At 39.1% G+C, this 12209-nt stretch overlaps 1 protein-coding gene across 8 annotated transcripts in view; it reads left to right on the top strand.

Annotated features, from left to right (window-relative positions):
- The window catches only part of ASPH (aspartate beta-hydroxylase), a 272195-nt gene that overhangs the window by 223516 nt on the left and 36470 nt on the right, over nucleotides 1-12209 (top strand). For all 8 annotated transcript variants that reach the window (XM_077166854.1, XM_077166851.1, XM_077166849.1 and 5 more), the window contains one exon: nucleotides 11633-11768. In XM_077166854.1, coding sequence (XP_077022969.1) covers nucleotides 11633-11768 — 136 coding nt within the window. The remainder of the gene's footprint in view (nucleotides 1-11632; nucleotides 11769-12209) is intronic.

Raw genomic sequence — 12209 nt, 5'->3', positions numbered from 1 at the left:
GATGTAAAGTAGAGGCATGTTTTGGATTAAATTTAAATGAGTTGATTTTCTCTCTAACAAAAAGGTCCTAAAAGGTCCTAAGTATAACAAACATATGCCTAGCCAGTTAGATGAAATTTGGTATATATTATATTAATGCACTGTTACCAATTCACTCTAACTCCAATTTAATGCATAAACTTGGCCTAGAATAGTCTTTGACCACATAACTTCTCTTAATTTAGAGTCAAAACCTTTCAAGGCACATACGCATCCCTGGGATTTTTCTCAACAGCTCCTGGCTGTATTTTCTCAATGACCTGTTTTCTTAAAAGCTAATCACAAAGTAACTCACCTTATCTTGTTAATGTTATTCTCAGGAGCCCCGAGTTCTCTCCTACCCCTTCACCAAGAGTTCTTGTATCACCTTTCGTTCACATGATAAAAACATAGTTCTTCCTGCTTTTTCCACAACTATGTTTGTATTTTGCTCCTATGCATTTAGTTTTTCCCATTTTGATGTGAATTTATTCCTGATCCCATACTGTCTGTCATTCACATCCTTAGCTGGAGCTAGATTTTTTAACCTGAATCTGCAATACTGGCTTTGCTTAGAACGCCATTAGCCTAGCAATCTGCAATGTTTACTGCCTGCCTCAGCAAAAAAATTTCATTGAAGGGTCTTATTTTTCTACACAGAAGAAGATATTTAAAGTTCAGTGAGACCAATTTTGCTTGATTAAGACAAAATTAAAGTGATTTCATACCAAGCCTCAAGCTTCCTAATCAGTTTTATCATTATCTGAGCACATCATGAAATTGGTGTATACCAATCAAGTAATGCAAGAAAGTGTATAGGCCAAGAGGCAAAAAAAAAAATGAGGTTGAAAATAAATCAATATATGGCTTAGCAGAGTTTGATTTAAAATGGAGATTATAGTGCTGAGAATCTTTCCTTACTTTTCTGTGTCTCTTTACTACATGTCCCTACCTACAACCCATCTTTACTTTGAGCTTGATATTGTTGACACGTTTGAGGGGATAGTAGAGGCCTTTGAGAGCTGGTAGAATTCTCTTCCTAAACTTCACTAGAAGGTCAGTTTACATCTTACAAGTTCTTCTAGTCTAGGAGAAAAGAACATAAACGGTCAACACAATCAACTGTTAAGAACTAGATAGAAAATAGGAGTGAGGAAGAATTAACCAAGCAGATTGCACACGTGTGTAACTCCCTTCTTCCCACGCTGATAGCTCACTTAAATGATAATACAAGCATACAAATGTTAAAAAAAATAAAAGACAAATGCTATAAACCTACAAATCAAAAAAAACTAAAAAAACAAAACAAAACAAGCAAAACCAGAAGGGGAGACAACAATAGATGAAAAATGTCAGCAGGTTTTTTTTTTTTAAACTAGAAATCAGGAAAAGTGCTGATTTGGCAGATCTAAGAAAGCTAAAACCTGAGAGATTGAAGCAGGAGGGGCTTCCAAAGAGAAGGCAGTTAAGGCACCTGTTAAGGCAGCAACTGAAGGACTCAGTGGCCTCAAAGAATAGGCCTAACAACACTGACATTTTAGGATCTCCAGTGAAAAACCAGGCTTACTAAGGTGCCTGGAAATGAGGCCCATCAATCAGAGGCTCTGTCCTTTCATAGGAGCCTCCAATGCATATCCCAGTTTTATAGGATAGCAGCCAAGGATCACCAAACATTGAGGAAGGCTTTAGCATGAAAGATTAAAGAATAAAACAAGTGAAGAGGATGTTATAGTTTGGAGGAAACAGAAGAAGCAGGAGCAGAGGCAAATTTTAAAACATAATATACCTCTAATATATTTAGAGCAATAAGAAAATAATGTATGCATGAAACAAAAGAGGATTCTATAAAGAAAAAAGAACCGTCAAAGCCCAAGGAAGATCTCTTGAAAATTAAAAAGTATGCTCACAGAAATGAGAATTAGAATTTGTTGGCAGTATTGGAAGTTAAGTCAAGAAAATATCCCTGGAGGTAAAGCAGAAAGACAAAGATGGAAAGTAGAAAAGCTGGGTTAATTAGAAACTCAGTCTAACATGTCCAACATTCAAGCAAACGAAATTCCAGAAAGATTAGGGGGTAAGTGGAAGAAAAGAAATTATCAAAGAAACAAAGCAAGAAGATGGTCCAGAATTGAAAAAGTGAGTTTTCATGTTGAAGGGAACCAGAGTGTCCAGTTTATGTGCTATGTTGTCATGTAATTTCATGGAACTGGAAGGAAAGGGAATTTTGTACAGTCCTCCCTCCTCCTCACAGCTACACTTATATAGGACATTTATTATGTGACAGGTACTATTTACACAACTAATCATCTCAGCAGCTCCGTGAAAGCAGTGTTAGTATTTTTACCCTTTTAATAGATGAGAAACCTAAAGCACAGAGTGGGTAACTATTTTTCCCCAAATCATATCCCTAATGAAGTGGCAGAGTCGGGTTTCCAAACCAGGCTGTCTGACTCCAGATTTTGCACTCCTAAGCACTATATGATGTTGATTCTGATGCTGATTCTTTTATAACTTCTACAGAAGAAAAAAAATTAAATTAAAAAGGCCTCTAAAAGGATCAGTTTCCCCAACAGCAACACTGAAAGTGTAAACAAAACAAAACAAAACAATGGCTCAATACTTTCAAAATTCTAGGGGAAAAAATGTACTACCTAGAGTTCTCTGTACACAGCCAAGTCTTCAATCAATAGCTTCAGATATTTCTGGAAATTCAATCTAACTTGTTTGTGCCCTTTCTGAGGAACAACTAGGATCCAGTAGTCGGGAACCCAATCCCAGGCAGATGCCTAGGGAAGTTCCCTGATGACAGTTGTCCAGCGAGCCTAGGCAGCCGCTGATCCAAATTGGAACCAGACAGTTAGTTGGCTACTGTAGGGCCATCTTCAGAAAAAAGGAGAAAGAACGGAGGCCAGGGGGTGGGGGGATAGGGAAGGAGAGATAGACAGAAAGAAAGACACTATATGACTTGTTTCGCAAAGGGTAGGATGGTATCAAGAGATGTCAGAACTAGTGAAGACATAGTGATAGAAGCATTGGAAGAAAAAGCTGAGAAAGAAGGGGGCAAGAGAAACAGCTATGCTGCAGGTGGAATGAATTTTAATCATTACAATGCAACTCAACTGTGTAGGATACCGCATTGTCATAATATCCTAAAACCTAAATATGGATTTAACCAGATTTATGAAAGATTTATGAGATTAATTGTATTGAGAGGATGGAGAGGAGAGAAGAGAAGGCAACAAATTGTTAACTCTTTCTTCTATAATAGATAATGTCTAAGTCAATACATCAAGAAACAGCAACATGAACGTATTATTTAGCCCTAAGGAGGTAAAAACCATAAGAATTTTTTTTAAAGAATTAGCTAGGAGCTGGACTCAGAATTTGGGAAGAATTTGCCATTTTCATTATAAGACCTGTATAACAATTGACTTAAAACAAACTCTGTGTGTAGTTTTTTAATTGAACAAAAATCTTAATAAGGAAAATAGTTAAATAAGGATGTTTGACTTTAGTTTACTCCTCTAAAGAAAAAGTTTCTACAAGAGGTCAATTTTAGGACTAGACTTAAAAAATAGGACTTCCCCTAATTTGCTGTTGAAGAGAAAAGAACACCATGCAAGTACAATGAGCAAGATGCCTGGGAAGGTGGGAAAATTGTCCTTAACTCAGCAGAGAGTTTGGAGCAAGGAGAATTGGCGAGTATTAATGAGGCTTGAAACTGTGAAGTCAATTTGTAGATAACTGGTGTACCTAGTATAGCTGAGCATTAACTCAACAGTCCCATGCTGATGATGGCTTTGTGGAGCCCTGTGGCGCTGAAACCGCCATTAAATCCCTTTTCTCCTAATCTGTGTGTAGCCACAAGGAGGAGTGTGGATTAGAAGCTGTTGTTTTCTGGGTCATCAGATACGAGCCCCGTCAGTTTCTCTTTTCACTTGTATGAAGTAGATGACTTTAAGATCAAGGAAGAAAAATTTCTGACAAGACCCATAAAAATGTAGGCATTACCTACCTTGTATGAGCCTTCACGTTCCTGATGGAACTCCCTAATGAAAAGGATTCTTTGCTCATTCTGCCAACTGAGTGATATTCCTGTATCCCCTCACCCCTACCCCCACTGCTCTCTCTTGCTCTCTCTCTCTCTGTCTCTCTCTCTCTGTCTCTCTCCCCCTCTGCCTCCCTCTATCTATCTCTCTCACAAATACACACACACACACAGTCCTTTGTAATTGTTTGGTTTTTTATCTCCAGTGACCAGGTGAATTTTACATAATGTGATTTCTTGGTTTGTGCTTAAAAATAACATTCCCAAGTTTCCAGCCCTAGATTTCTCTCTAATGCCCATAAAAGTGATTCTGACATCTTTTCCCGAAGTCATTACCTTGGTCAGAAATGTTTGTGTTAAGCACACAGAAGGTCGTGATTGTCATACGTGTATCCGTATGTCACCAGGTTGAACTGGGGCGATCTTTTGGGTCCTCCATTGTCCCCACTTGTTGAGGATGTGAACTGTCTTTAAGATGTGCCTCCTGCACGTTGCACCGTGGGAGCACATTCTTCTCCCTTGGCTCACGGGTGCCGGCCCCTAACACATGCCCAGTAACCACAGTGCGCAGGAACTGGGAGCCCCACACTTGCTCTCATGCCCTTCTGCCGCGCATATGGTGGGCTCCAGAGGGGAGCAGAACTCCAAGCCCACCACAGGGAGCTAGGCACCCTGCAGAGGCAGCCTGAAAGCCCCGTGGGGAATGGGGACCCTCTCTCCTATGTTTTGAACAATCAAGGAGTTTACGGCAGGGCTAGACTATGAGATATTAAGATATTTAACTTCTCCAGTAGTCACTTTACCACCCCTAAAGTGAAAAAATTTCAACTAGATTAAAACTATGGACACTTCTGTCTCTAAAATGCCATGCTAACATAGTGAGATCCAAAGAGAAACAGATTGTGACTGTCTTACAGTGAAAACAAATTGGAGATCTGCACAGGCTTGGTCAGCATTGGGCATTTGTCGATGGACACCTAGCACACATGTTTAATACCTGGGTCTGGGGAAATCCATCCAGTACCAATTTACTCCTCTTGAGCATCATTCTGTCATCTAACATCTGAATGCCATGTAGAAAAGGGGAAACAAAGTTTTTTTAAAAAAAAAATTATTACTCCTCTTGGAAAAGTACCTTGGCAGCACTTCCTGGGGGAAGGCTGGGGGTAGGGAGCAGGGAGGAGGCCAGGAATGACAGCATCCCACATACACAAGACAGCCTGTTATTAAGTCAAATTAATTTTTTTTTTTTTTTTTTTAGTGAGGCAGTCACTTCCACATTTTTTCCCGGGTCTTTGTGCCCTATTTCAGTAACAAAAGATCAGTTGTTTCAAGTGATGCAACTAAAATCAGCTATCAAAAGAAAATAAAATGGGATAAAAAATGGAATATAGGGTGCACAGGTGGTTCAATGGTAGAATGCCCACCTTCCATGTGGGAGACCTGGGTTTGATTCCCGGACCATGCACTACCACACCCCACCCCACCCCAAAAAGAAAAGAAATCTAGACTGTGAGTTATATGTCAATAATAAATTTCTTAACTTGATAACTGCACATGAGGTGTTTGCAGAAGTAAATATTACTGTTCTTACGAAATATGTATGGAAATATGACGTGTTCACGAGCATGATGTATATAACCTACTCACAAATGCTTAGAAAATAAATAGGTAAGTAGATAGATAAATAGGAAGATAGACAGATACATATGTAGATACATATATACATGTATTTATAGGTATATGGATAGAATGAAACAACAAATGTAGACTATATTAAAAGTCAATGGGTCAAGCTGGACCAGCTGCAAGCACCCCCCTGAACCGTGAGTTCCCAAAGCTGCAGCGGCCAGAGCCCCTCCCCCACAGGCCGCTTCCCAGAAGGGAAAGGAAAGGATTTTGCCAGCAGCAGGGACTGGGCACAATCAAACGCCAATTGTGGAACTAATTAACAAATTCTGACTACTAAAAATAGGCCCCCAGCTTAGGTGAACCTGATCAAAGCAGAGGTTGTTCATTTTTGCACCAGCGCCAAGGGGGCAGGACTGACAGAAAAAGGGGGGGGAAAAAAGAAGGAAACAGAGGTTTTTGTGGCTGTGTATCTACAAAGGCTTGACTGCCTCTGGATACAGTGGCAGGACTTTTCAGGCTGCAACTGCCCCAGGCATAGGCAGAAGTGAGCTCTTTGGGGGCTTGTCTGGAGCCTGTGCCTTCCCCAGGGGATGGGTGAAGCCCAACTCAGGTGGAATCCCTCCATCAGGGAATTCAGACCCCAGAGCTTGGTAATTTGAAGCCATTAAAACCAGCCTACAACCTCTCCTCTGTCTCCACCATGCCCCCAGCAGGGAGAGTCTGCCAAAGTTAAAGGTACCGCATCATCTTATGCTGGTGGGACCTGCAGTCAGACAAGCACCACATAGGGCAGGATAAGAAAAACAGAGTCCAGAGACTTCACAGGAAAGTCTTTCAACCTGCTGGGTCTCACCCTCAGGGAAAACTGACGCAGGTGACTCTTTCGGCCAGTTTGGTCTGGGAAAATCGGGCTGGGGTCTATAATATCTAAGTAGACCCTCCTAAGTGTGAGTGGGAGAAAGGCACGACACAAGCAGGGCAAGAAACAAGAAAACAAGAACTGAAAAATTCTCCTCTGTTAAACAAAACTTAAGCTAAAGGTCCAGATAAAGCTGAACAGAATGTCAAAGAACAGATAGACAACAAATTCATCCAGCAAGAAAACCCTAGATAAAAGAAGTGAAAGCAATCTCCAGAATAAACTAATTAAGGTAATTAAATGCCTAGACACCAGCAAAAAATAACAAATCACACTAGGAAAATTGAAGATATGGCCCAGTCAAAGGAACAAACCAACAATTCAAATGACATACAGGAGCTGAAACAATTAATTCAGAATGTACGAACAGACATGGAAAACCTCATCAAAAACCAAATCAATGAACTGAGGGAGGATATAAAGAAGGCAAGGAATGAACAAAAAGAAGAAACTGAAAGTCTGAAAAAACAAATCACAGAACTTATGGGAATGAAAGACACAGTAGAAGAGATGAAAAAAACAATAGAAATCTACAATGGTAGATTTCGAGAGACAGAACATAGGATTTCAAAACTGGAGGACAGAACATCTGAAATCCTACAAGAAACAGAAACTATAGGGAAAAAAAAATGGAAAAATATGAGCAGGGACTCAGGGAATTGAAAGACAATATGAAGCGCATGAATATACGTGTTGTGGGTATCCCAGAAGGAGAAGAGAAGGGAAAAGGAGGAGAAAAACTAATGGAGGAAATTATTACTGAAAATTTCCCAACTCTTATGAAAGACTTAAAATTACAGATCCAAGAAGTGCAGCGTACCCCAAAGAGAATAGATCCAAATAGACATACTCCAAGACATTTAATAATCAGAATGTCAGAGGTCAAAGAGAAAGAGAGGATCTTGAAAGCAGCAAGAGAAAAGCAATCCATCACATACAGGGGAAGCCCAATAAGACTATGTGCAGATCTCTCAGCAGAAACCATGGAGGCGAGAAGACAGTGGGATAATATATTTAAATTATTAGAAGAGAAAAACTGCCAACCAAGAATTCTATATCCAGCAAAATTGTCCTTCAAAAATGAGGGAGAAATTAAAACATTTTCAGACAAAAAATCACTGAGAGAATTTGTGACCAAGAGACCAGCTCTGCAAGAAATACTAAAGGGAACACTAGAGACAGATATGAAGACAGAAGAGAGAGGTGTGGAGAAGAGTGTAGAAAGGAAGACTATGAGTAAAGGTAAAAAGAAGGAAAATTAGATATGACATATAAAATCCAGAAGGCAAAATAGTAGAAGAAAGTACTACCCGTGAAGTAATAACACTGAATGTTAATGGATTAAACTCTCCAATCAAAAGACATAGTCTGGCAGAATGGATTAAAAAACAGGACCCATCTATATGCTGTCTCTACTCAAAGGATACGAGGCCAAGAACACAAATGGACATTTACACACCAATGTTTATAGCAGCATTATTAACAATTAACAAGAGATGGAAACAGCCAAAATGTCCATCAACAGATGAGTGGCTAAACACACTGTGGTATATACATGCAATGGAATATTATGCAGCTTTAAGACAGAATAAACTTATGAAGTATGTAACAACATGGATGGACCTTGAGAACATTATGCTGAGTGAGACTAGCCAAAAACTAAAGGACAAATACTGTATGGTCTCACTGATATGAACTGACATTAGTGAATAAACTTGGAATATGTCATTGGTAACAGAGACCATCAGGAGATAGAAATAGGGTAAGATACTGGGTAATTGGAGCTAAAGGGATACAGACTATGCAACAGGACTGGATACAAAAACTCAGAAATGGACAGCACAATACTACCTAACTGTAATGTAATTATGTTAAAACACTGAATGAAGCTGCATGTGAGAATGATAGAGGGAGGAGGGCTGGGGACATAAATGAAATCAGAAAGAAAGTTAGATGGTAAAGATCGAGATGGTATAATCTAGGAATGCCTAGAGTGTATAATAAAAGTGAAATGTACAATGTACACATTTTAAAAATGTTTTTGCATGAGGAAGAACAAAGGAATGTCATTATTGCAGGGTGCTAAAAATAGACGATAATTAATACTTTAAAATGTCACCTTATGTGTGAAACTAAAGCAAAAATGTTTATTTGTTACAAAACTTATATTTTGACTAGAGCATTTCCTAATATAAATCATGTAGATAGTTTAATTGAATGTCATAAGTACTTGGAATCTCAGGTAGGACATGGGATTTTGTTGGTTTGTCCAGAGTGATGCCCCGATGAATCCCAGAGTGATTTGATCAGTGACTGGAAAAGTATTTGCAAGCCCCCTTCGGGGAATGGTGAGAGTGGGGAGAAATTCAACTTCCCCAAGTTGAATTCTTGATATTCTCACAAGCAGTGTGGACAACCAAAGCTATAGGCTGAGCCCCCAGTCTTGGGGTTTGTTCATATGAAACTTAACCCCACAAAGGATAGGTCAAGTCTACTTAAAATTTAGGCCTAAGAGTCACCCCCAAGAGAGCCTCTTTTGTTGTTCAGATGTGGCCTCTCTCTCCAGCCAACATGACGAGCAGTCTCACCACCCTCCCCCTCTCTGCGTGGGACATGACTTCCAGGGGTGTGGACCTTCCTGGCAACGTGGGACAGAGATCCTGGAATGAGCTGAGACTCAGCATTAAGGGACTGAGAAAAACCCTAGAATGAGCTGAGAATTAACATCAAGGGATTGAGAGAACCTTCTCAACCAAAGGGGGAAGAGTGAAATGAGACTAAGTGTCAATGGCTGAGAGATTCCAAACAGAGTTGAGAGGTTATCCTGGAGGTTATTCTTATGCATTAAGTAGATATCACCTTGTTGTTCAAGGTGTAGTGGAGAGGCTGGAGGGAACTGCCTGAAAATGTAGAGCTGTGTTCCAGTAGCCATGTTTCTTGATGATGATTGAACAATGACATAGCTTTCACAATGAGACTCTGTGAATGTGAAAACCTTGTGTCTGATGCTCCTTTTAGCTACTATATCAACAGAAGAGTAGAACATATGGAATAAAAATAAATAATAGGGGGAACAAATGTTAAAATAAATTTAGTTTGAAATCCTAGTGGTAAATGAAAGTGAGGGGTAAGGGGTATGGTATGTATAATCTTTTTTTCTGTTATCATTTTATTTCTTTTTCTGTTGTCTTTTTCTTTCTTTTTCTAAATCGATGCATATGTTCTAAGAAATGATGAATATGCAACTATGTGATGATATTAAGAATTACTGATTGTATATGTAGAATGGAATGATATCTTAATGTTTTGTTTATTAATTTTTTTAATTAATAAAAAATGTTAAAAAAATAGAAAAACAAAAAAAAAGTCAATGGGTCAAAGTGTTGGTGGAGTTAGAGTTTTCTGTGCAGGATTTGTATTTTTGCAGCCATCGGTAAGTTTGAGATTATTTCTAAATAAAGAATTAAAATTAAAATAAAAAGATACACTGAGTGCATGGTACATGATAAAAACTCTTTCCTAAGCCTGATTTTCAACCCTTTACTGGTTACCTCAATAATCCCTTGTATAAAAGTCACAAATATATCTCTCAAATTGAATGTAGACTGACTCCTGAATAAAGACTTTTATTCTCTCCTAAAACAAGAAAGAAGTGAAGGGAAGGGAGAGGTAGGGTAGGGAAGGGAAAGAGGGAGGGGACAGGGAGGGAGGCAAGGTGGGAGGAAATAAGGAAGGAAAAGTGGGAAGGAAGGAAGGAAACTTCTAAAATACTGGAGTTAAAAGCGAAAGAGCCTGCTGTATAAAGCACCAATAATCTCATTTGAAAAGTAATTTCATGTGTCAGAGAGATAATTTCCCCTTGTCTGTGTGAAAATCTAATAAAAATCTAACAGATTTATCCAGTATCTTGAAAAAGTTACAGTAACCATAGTGCATATTGGCAATTTAGGTGTATTTAAAAGACATGAACATACTGCAGAAGCCAAGGGGTGCATTTTATTTTTCTTTCCATAATCTTGGGATTCTTGACAAAACTCTTGTATCCTCTCATTCTGGGGACCTGTCAGAAATGAGGGCTTTTGCATATCACTTTCTTTATTGGAAAACAATCTTTGCCTTGCCATATGAACTACCCACCGGGGATAAATGATGTGGACATAAGTGGCTGGACTGATCACGGAACTTGGATAATCGTACACCACCAAACCGCAGCAGGCGGATGACAGAAGCAGATACAGATTTTGACACAAATTAATGATGGATTTCACAGGCTTAGAATTATAAAGTCAATAACCTTAAAATCTACCTTGTACTCTAGAGTATTTTAATAAACCTCATGTATTAACATCATATAAAACACATTCCCTGCATTTGGGTGAGGCTGTACCGTGTTTCCACTCCAATCTCAGAGTATTCACCTGTCCAGTCATCCTGACCCCTCATCAATTCTTCTACCTGGGATCATGAACTCATCAGGCATGGGCTGGTAAAAATACCTTCCCACATCGTCTTGTGGTTTGCTCGATCCAATAACTGGTCATTGACCCTGGCTTGACTAGTTCGAATGACGAAAGACAAATTTCCAGTGTCCTTCAGAGATTGTTTGCCATGCTCTGTGGCATCTTTATAAGGAACTCTTTGGAAATGTGAAATTAAGTCAGTGATTTGTATTCCAGTTTATTATAGGGTACTGATATGATATGATCAGGAAGATCCGTACTCTTTTGTAACTGAAAGAATAGTTAGGCAAATTTAAAAACAAGTTGTGGAGGGGACCATTCCCTAAGGTTTCTGGAAATTATTTAGATTTTTATGATGCAAATTAATCTGGCTCTGAAAATATGAGGGCTTTGTTTTTAATACCCTTGGAAAGAGATTCCAGAGTCTATTGAAATAAGCAATCTAGATAAGAGCAAATTTTAATTTCTTTACTAAAAACCAGAAAGCTGAGTGTCATTATAAGGTAATCTGCCAGGTATATTTTCAGTCTGATAAAACCAGAGTCTTCCCTCTAGTCCTTAGAAAGAAACTGGAAGCTAATTCGTGATGAAGGTCTTGCTGTGATGGATAAAACCAAAGGCCTCTTCCTACCTGAAGATGAAAACCTGAGGGAGAAGGGGGACTGGAGCCAGTTCACGCTGTGGCAGCAAGGTGAGCTCCTGACTTCTGGGTTGTTCTTTGCAGCCAGGGACCAGATGAGAAGTGGACTCCAGCCTCCCCAGGGATTCCCAGACTTAAAGGAGACTGCCCAGAACACCTACATCATAGAAATTCACTTACAGTTTTTTAAAAAACTATATAGGAACATTTATTAGTGTGTGTGCGCTCATATATACATATGTATATGTGTATCTTCACATGTACATTTGAATAAACATTATACATAGCATTTTATTTTTTCTAACCTTTCAATGGTAAACTATAGGTTACTGGCAGTATCTTAGTCTGCCAGCTTTGCTGTAACAAAGTACCACAGACTAGTTGGGGTAAACAGCAGGAATTAATTATTGCATAGTTTGGAGGCTAGAGATCCAAAATCAGGTATTGGCAGAATCATGCTTTCTCCGAAGTCGGTCTCCTTCTGGCAGTGGC

Source organism: Tamandua tetradactyla, chromosome 6 (genome assembly GCF_023851605.1).
Source record: "Tamandua tetradactyla isolate mTamTet1 chromosome 6, mTamTet1.pri, whole genome shotgun sequence".
Lineage (NCBI taxonomy): Eukaryota > Metazoa > Chordata > Mammalia > Pilosa > Myrmecophagidae > Tamandua > Tamandua tetradactyla.
The sequence above is the reverse complement of the archived record's forward strand: the minus strand, read 5'-3'. Positions and strand labels throughout refer to the sequence as shown.